Genomic DNA, 8280 nt, shown 5'->3' with positions numbered 1-8280 from the left:
CCAACAGGGGCCGCGGTGAACGCAGCTATTACCTGACCATTTCTGGGCTCTCTGCTAGCTCTGAAATACCCAGCTCCTTCTGATCTGGAATTAGGTTATAGGCAGCGTTTTAATTGCATTGACATTCTAGTGCTAAGTGAATAATGGAATCCGAGGCTGGTCCCCAGGAGAGGAAATACCATGCTAATATGATCTCCTTTAGTGCTCTTACCTGAGGCTGTGCCTGTCGCTGACTTACAGCATGCTAATTCCATTAATAATTGAGGCCCAAATAGCTGCTTTAAATCAGACTTGTGCAGCAGTGTCTTCAGCATTTGACAATAGTTACTGCACTCTCTTGAATTACCCTGGATAATGGAAACCTGCTATTGTTTAATGAAGAACAATCGCTAACAGTGCGGGCGGGGGGGGGGGGGGAATCCTGTCTGCTTTTTGTCTTTCCTGACTCTCTTTAATTAAAAGATGTATTACACTGTGATTAATGGGAGCGCTTAGGCAGGGGTTTATTTGGCACATTTCAGAAGGGGAATGAGACACTCCCTGACAGCAGGATTATTTCAAAGGCTGTTCAGGCCCCTTCTGAATTGGCATCTGCAAATAAAAAGGGCATTAAGTGGCATGAATCCACTTGCTCTCTGTCCAGGTTTATGGTAGAAATGGACCTGGATCCAAATACCCCTTTAACTTTGCAGCTCGGGCCCATTTCTGGGGATTATTCTGCTGGTTAAATCAAGGAAAGGATACTGTCCAGGCAGCTGCAGTGTCTCTGATGATGGTGTCAACCCAAATGGAAGTAGAGCTCCTAGTTCTGGCAGTGGAGTTTCCCCTGGATAATGGGAGACATGTTTCCAGTGCTGGTTTGTATCCCCATGGGCCAGCAGTGCAATGACAGAATGTCCCCTCTTTCTAAACAGCTCTTTGTTCTCTATGAACCATGCATGTATCAGTCCAGCAACTCTGAGGAATCCACCAGACCCTTCCTCTTGTCTGGTAACATGCCCTGCTACCCCAGATCCAGGACTGAATGGGGGTCAGGGCATCTTCTGAAAGGTAAGAACATAAGAACGGCCATACTGGGACAGACCAAAGGTCCATCTAGCCCAGTACCCAGTCTTCCGACAGTGGCCAATGCCAGGTGCTCCAAAGGGAATGAACAGAGCAGGTAAGCTTCAAGTGATCCATTCCCTGTCGCTCATTCCCAGCTTCTGGCAAACAGAGGCTAGGGACACCATCCCTGCCCATCCTGGCTAATAGCCATTGATGGACCTATCCTCTGTGAATTTATCTAGTTCTTTTTTGAACCCTGCTATAGTTTGGCCTTCACAACATCCTCTGGCAAGGAATATCACAAGTTGACTGTGCGTTGTGTGAAGAAATACTTCCTTTTGTTTGTTTTAAACCTGCTGCCTATTAATTTCATTTGGTGACCCCTAGTTCTTGTGGTATGAGAAGGAGTAAATAACACGTCCTTATTTACTTTCTCCACACTGTACCCGAAATTGGGTCAGCTAGTAAGCTTAGGGAGGACTAATGACCCACCAGAGTTTGGCAGAAAGCAACACGTTTATTATACTGATAGCTAAGCTCAAAAGAAGAGAGGGATCACACTCACACTCGCATACTCATGCTCCCAGGACAGCCACGGCACTGGAGATGTCAGGATCCTTCAAGGTGAGTGTTCCACAGCGCAACGATGGACGGTGCGATGAAAGTAAGTCTTCCTGAGGCACAATGAAATGCAACGTGGCGAACCACTAGCCAGGTAGTCCAGGGGAAGGACCTTCACGGGAGGTACAAGCTTGTGAGTGCACTCCTGAGCACATGGCCCCTTCCCCTTTTAAGGACCTGCTCCTCATGGCCTGCGACTAGCGATGACTTGGCCGCATCTGGTTGGTCACACTCCCCTCCGGCAGTGTCCATGCATTGGGCGTGTGATCACTGCCTAATTAGAGTCCCAGACACCTTGTCTACCTGGGAGCTCTTCTGATCTTCCAGCTGTTCCACCAGCCCATTCATCCCACAAGCATTCCAGGAAGGGAGGGAGAGGGGGAAAGCCACTTCACAGGTATTCAAAGAGGGAGAGTAGACAAAAGGGGGGAGAAAGTGTAACAGACCTTTTGAGCATACAGGTTATACATAGCATAGTCATACAAATCACTGCTGCTCCTACAACACACACCAGTCATGATTTTATAGCCCTCAATCATATCCCCCCTTAGTTGTCTCTTTTCCAAGCTGAAAAGTCCCAGTTTTATTAATCTTTCCTCATACGGAAGCTGTTCCATGCTGCTCATCATTTTTGTTGCCCTTTTCTGAACCTTTTCCAATTCCAATATATCTTTTTTGAGATGGAGTGACCACATCTGCACACAGTATTCAAGATGTGGGTGTACCATGTTTTTATATAGAGACAATATATTTTTTGTCTTATTATCTATCCCTTTCATAATGGTTTCTAACATTCTGTTAGCTTTGCTTGGCTTCTGCTACACATTGAGTGGATGTTTTCAGAGAACTATCCACAATGACTCCAAGATCTTTCTTGAGTGGTAACAGCTAATTTAGACCCCATCACTTTATATGTATATTTGGGATTATGTTTTCCAATGTGCATTACTAATTTATCAACATTGAATTTCTTCTGCCATTTTGTTGCCCAGTGACCTAGTTTTGAGAGAGCCTTTTGTAGCTCTTTGCAGTCTGCCTGGGATTTAACTATCTTGTGCTGTTTTGCATCATCTGCAAATGTTGCCATCTCGCTGTTTACCCCTTTTTCCCGATAGTTTATGAATATGTTGAATAGGACTGGGCCCAATACAGACCCTTGGGGGATACCACTATTCACCTCTCTCCATTCTGAAAACTGAAATGGGAAAGGCTTCCTTTCTGACTACCCAAGAGATAGCTGAGTTCACCATAATGACAGGTTTCAGAGTAGCAGCCGTGTTAGTCTGTATTTGCAAAAAGAAAAGGAGTACTTGTGGCACCTTAGAGACTAACAAATTTATTAGAGCATAAGCTTTCGTGAAGTGAGCTGTCACTCACAAAAGCTTATGCTCTAATAAATTTGTTAGTCTCTAAGGTGCCACAAGTACTCCTTTTCTTTCTGAGTTCACCAGTGTCTGATCATTTACCAGGATGAGGCACTCAGACAGGATAGACGTGTCTGCTCCATTGCTCTCTGTTCAGACACACCAGCCTCTCCCTTTTTCTCCACTCCCCCTCTTCTTCAGGATCACCAAAGTATCACAGATTCATAGCATCACCACTGATCTGCAAACGCTCTCCTCCAGTGTGTCCAACTTCCACTCACTCCGTTTCAGATGCCGATTGTCACCAGGCAAAGGTGAAAGCGGGTGTGTCTGAGGGACTGAATATACCTGCATGAATGGATGTTTGCAATATTTCTGTATGCAGAAACCTTCTCAGGGTATGTCTAAACTCCAGTAAAAGACACACAGCATGGCTGCAGCTGGTCCAGGTCAGCTGACTTGGGCTTGGGCTGCTGGGCTGTAAAATAGCAGTGTAGATGTTTGCACTCAGGCTGGAGCCTGGGCTTTGAGACTCTGCGAGGGGGTGTGAGTCTGAGCCCACCCTCCAGCCTGAGCCCAAATCTCTACATGACTATTTTTATCCCTGAAGCCTGAGTCAGCTGTCTTGAGTTCTGAGACTCAGTGCGGGGCGTTTTTATTGCAGTGTAGGCATACCCTTATAGGCCCAAATCCTGCAGTCCTTACTTTGGTAAAAACTTCCACTAAAACCCCACCCAGTGAAGTCCATGGAGGATTTCCCTGAGTAAGAGTGACAAGGTTTGACTTAAAGTTCAGGCATTTTGATCAGAGTACAGTACTATTTTAAGTCTGGGTTCTCTTCGTTCTATTGCACAGAGTGTCACTAGATAGGTATTCATTCTAGGCTAAGCTGAGATCTGCACAGAGATATGTAGCAAGCCTCTTGTCTGCCCTTCTTTAGCATGTTCTCTTGACCATCTGCCTGTCACCAGATGGCAATTGTTAATGATTTACAATCCATCACAACCTTCATTAACTAAAGTACCGTCAGCCTCGGGATCCCCAGCATTATTATTCTTAGCAGGTAGACAATTGCTGCTAGAGCATGTGTAGCTTTTTGGTGACATTGATACCAAGGCAATTCAGTGGATGCTAATCCCATGCTGTCCATCCTTCTGGAATACACTATGTGAGCTGGCCTTCCACTTCTGCAGTCATTTGAGCCTGCAGTTCTCTTCCCTCCATGCAGCCTCTCTCTAAGTTGGTCAGTGTCTCTGTTGGTCATCAAATTGATGCATGTGTGTTTTATGAATGTTCTTCTCCTGGACTCCTTCTTTATATCCACCCTCCCTAACTACAGAACAGTCCTCTCCTCCACTGGCCTTGGCTGTGATGGGCGAAAATCTGCCTACCCACCACATAATTCTCCTGTGCTCAGTTTTCTCTGTATTTCTCTGGTTGGATTAAGGAGAGGGAAAGGCTTTGCCTATGGTAGACAACTTCAGGAAAAGGGTCTGCTTAGCTTTCGCAAATAGCAACTCCAGACGTATTCTCAGAGATTCTGCAAGGGGTCCACTCCCTGAAGAGGGCATTACACGGAGTCACTATTGCATTCTGAGGATGGGGAGAACTGGAGTAGGTGTCTGGAAGGGCCTCTTCTCTCTAAGCACTAAAGGGGTTTTGACTGGAACTCCATAGAAAGGAGCCAATTGCCGTGAGACCATGCTGAAAGGAGAGGAAGGATGCAGCACTGGGAGCCTGTAAGAAGTGTGAGGAATTTGGTATGTGTCATAGAACAGAAGAATGGGATTCACTGGGTCTGCCTGATGTTCTGTGTTCCTTTCTATTCTTCGCTTCCCTAGATGGCTGGACAGGCTGGGGTATGTGTCCTTAGCCACTTGATGTCACCTGCTGGTTGGCACAAGAGCAGCAAGGTTAAATTGTTCATCCTCTTCTACACCCAAACTACTTCAGATTAGTTCTGTCATCTTGGTTTTTTTCTCTGACAAACTCCACCCCGCACCCAGACCTGTTTTCCTTCTCTTGCCCTCCAGGTTGCACCTTGAGGTCGCCCTGTTCCTCGTGCTTTGGAGAGCTGGCTCAGCTTTCTCCAAAGCATGTCAGCATCGCTCCTGAGCTGGCTGGCTGTAGAGCTGTAAGATACATCAGCCCCCGGCCCCAGGGGCTAAGCACTCCTGTTCCTGGAAGGATTGGACAAGAGAGGCCAGAAGAGGTCTGCAGAGGAGCTGAGGTGGGGTGCTGGGGAGCTTCCCAAGAGAAACTGAATGTGTTGCCTCATGGGGAGACAATGTCATGGTCTAGACACTTCAGCAATGGAAACTTGGGAAACACCAGACACACAGAATACATCTACACTGCATTAAAAGACCTGCAGCAGATCTGGGCCCGCTCACTCAGACTCATAGGGCTTGGGTTGCGGGGCTAAAAATTGCAGCGTAGATGCTCAGGCTTGGACTTGGAGCCTGAGCTCTGGGACCCACCCATCCCTCACGGGGTCCCACAGCCTGGATTCCAGACCAAGCCCCGTACATCTACACTGATTTTTAGCCCAGGCAGCCACAACCATGCTACAGGTAGACATACTGATAGGGGTCACTGCGGAGCAACATGAGACGTCTCCCTCCTGCAGGAGGTGGTTGTGCTGCCATCCCAGAGCCTTGAACCTGCCCTCTTGCCTACAGCTTGGTGAATCCTTGCCAAGGGTCCGGGGTAAGCTCTGCTGGGAATGCTTCCTTTTGTCTCCTGTGCTCGGCTGCCCTCTGCATTCAATTCACTAGGAAGGCAGTGATGTAGCTGTGGCCCTTCCAAATGGATGGCTGCCTTAACAGGCTGCGGAAGAGTTTATTATTCAAACGTAATAAACATAATAAGGGATGTGTTTATTATGCAAACAGCAACTGAGTTATGTGTCTTTTAAGACTACTAAATAGTTTTTAATTACTGCTATATCAGTAAATCCCATAAATATGCAAATGCAATTAGTTCACAAAATAGGCCCTAAATATCTTTATTCCTCTCCAGCAAAGTTCTTTGAAGTTAATCGCCAGCTCCCTTTGTTCACTCCCTTGGCAGTTGTGCTGAAATTGATGGGAATTATGACAGATGTACAAATTCAGGGGTACCAAATTTTTTTCCGAATGTCACATCTGGACAGGCAGGGACAGAAGACTGGGGGGAGAGGGTGGCAAAGGGAGGTTGAGGGACTATTCCCTTCCAAACAGTAAGCTAGATCATCTTATATTTTACATGCCACATTTGTATTCCGGGCTGTTCAAGACACGGATCTCAAGATAGCACTACACAGCCCATAACTAGAGCTGGCCAGAGGATGACAAATTCTGGTTCAGGACAACTTTTTGAGGTCTCAGAACTTGTGTTTGGCATTGGAATGAAAACAGAACCTTTCAAATGATAACATGAAGTGCAAGTGTGCCGAAAAGGACAGGCTTTCAATTCCTCTCTCTTGCTCTGGTTAGAAATGAGCAGAGCACCCTGGACCTCAGAAACTGTCCCAGGAAAAACTTAGTTGAATTGAGACGTGCCTGTGAAAACATTTCAACTTTGACAAAACAGCATATTTCAACAAAATACATTTAATCAAAAATGTTCAAACCAGCTTGATTTCCGGCTTACGAAAGCAAGCATAGAAAAAGAAGATGCACTGGCAGTCATTGTAAGTGTATTTTAATACTCTTATGCAAAGTCATTTTCCCTGTCCTTAGGAGTTTGGATGTTCTAAGATATTCCATATCTCCAGATCAGCCTATTCCTCCTGCCCCTTCTTTCTCAGTGTTGTACACTTCTATGTGGAGATGTGGCTCTCTGGAACCTGCAAGTCCTGTAAGTAACCAACAGTTACTATATTCAGTAGTATCTTCATAATTTTTACATAATTAGCTACCAGGTAGTACGGAAAACTGCGTGTTTCAGCAGTTCCCGTGATGGGGGTCTGTCCTGAGGTTGAAGTTCTAAACATCGAAGAGTCACGTCTCTTAAACCAGGAGACAGATGCGAGGGAATTGATGGAGCAGTAGTTGCACTAGCAATCTTAAATATCTTAAATATCAGTATGTTTGGGTCAGTTTTTTTTAAAGCATTTATTTAGGCACCTAATGATGCAGACAGGACACACACAAACACGTTGGTCTCTAACGCAATGGGATTTTAAATACCTTTTAAAATATGGCCCTTTGTGTCGTGGAAAGAGAGTCAGCTATTCACTGCATCTTACCACCAGGAAGTGGTTTTGTGCATGTCTGGATTTACTTATTTCACCTGAGCTGCCTCAACTATGTCTGTTTCATAAACTGCCACTTATCACCTGTTTCAGGTAAAGGTGATATGAGCAACTTGGAATTAACACAGTTGAATGACAGAGCCTGACTTCATGGAAAGGCGGTGACTTCCCAGGAGCTGAGGCCTACACCTAATTTGCTAAGAGGAAGCATGTTGCAGCTAGCCACATTTTTAACAAGGAACAGCAACCGATGGGGAGCACCTCTCCCAACATGCAGTGTTTCATCTTAATTAGCTTCGTGCTTGAACTTTCCACTCAGATGTAGCTGGAGCATTGCGTGTTGGAAGCAGCAGTTAAATACAGGAGAACCTCACAGTTACGAACACATCAGGAATGGAGCCTGTTCGTAACTCTGAGGCAGCCAGGCTCCCGGCAGGGAGATCCATGTGTGGTCTCCGGTTGGCTGCCTTGCTCCCAGTGGGGAGCCAAGAAGCCTAGTGTAGTTGCCCCCTGTTCCTGGCCAGTCAACTGCTGTGCTTCCAATGGGGAGCAGAAAGGCCAGGCGGCAGCTTGGCTGGGAGTGGGAAGCTAAGGTCTTGGGGTGCAGCAGGACTCTCTGCAGGAATAGAGAGCCCAGGTGGCAGCCTGACTTGGAGTGGAGACTGGGAAGCAGCCTGACGGGGAAGCCAGGAGCTGGCTTTCTTGTCAATTGCACTGCTCCAGGATGACAGGCGATAGATTTAAGAAATGCAATTTCTACATGTACACTGCATCACCTTAACTACACCGACATAAGACCTACACCTCCTGTTGAGGTGGAGTTATTAGGTTGGTGTAGTAGGGCACTCACAGCAGTGGGAGCAAGGCCATAGGGTGTACACTGACTTAATGAGTCAGAGGATGTAAGGCAGCTTATGTTGACCTAGCGCTGTAGTGTAGACCAGGCCTAAATGGAAATACTAGGCAAACTGTTTGTTTTATGAAGTCCGCATAGTCAGAGTGCCATCTTGT

The 8280-nt window shown here is 46.3% G+C and overlaps 1 protein-coding gene across 4 annotated transcripts in view; it reads left to right on the top strand.

Annotated features, from left to right (window-relative positions):
* The window catches only part of USP28 (ubiquitin specific peptidase 28), a 125761-nt gene that overhangs the window by 71355 nt on the left and 46126 nt on the right, over positions 1 to 8280 (top strand). The window contains exon 1 of one of the 4 annotated variants that reach the window (XM_043501065.1): positions 6822 to 6872. The exons of the other annotated variants lie outside the window; for them this stretch is intronic. Coding sequence (XP_043357000.1) covers positions 6837 to 6872 — 36 coding nt within the window. The 5' untranslated portion in view covers positions 6822 to 6836. Of the gene's footprint in view, positions 1 to 6821; positions 6873 to 8280 lie in introns of those variants that run through there. 4 annotated transcript variants of the gene reach the window in all.

This window comes from Dermochelys coriacea, chromosome 22, assembly GCF_009764565.3.
Source record: "Dermochelys coriacea isolate rDerCor1 chromosome 22, rDerCor1.pri.v4, whole genome shotgun sequence".
Classification (NCBI taxonomy): Eukaryota; Metazoa; Chordata; order Testudines; family Dermochelyidae; genus Dermochelys; species Dermochelys coriacea.
This window is presented reverse-complemented; position numbering and strand designations above follow the sequence as displayed.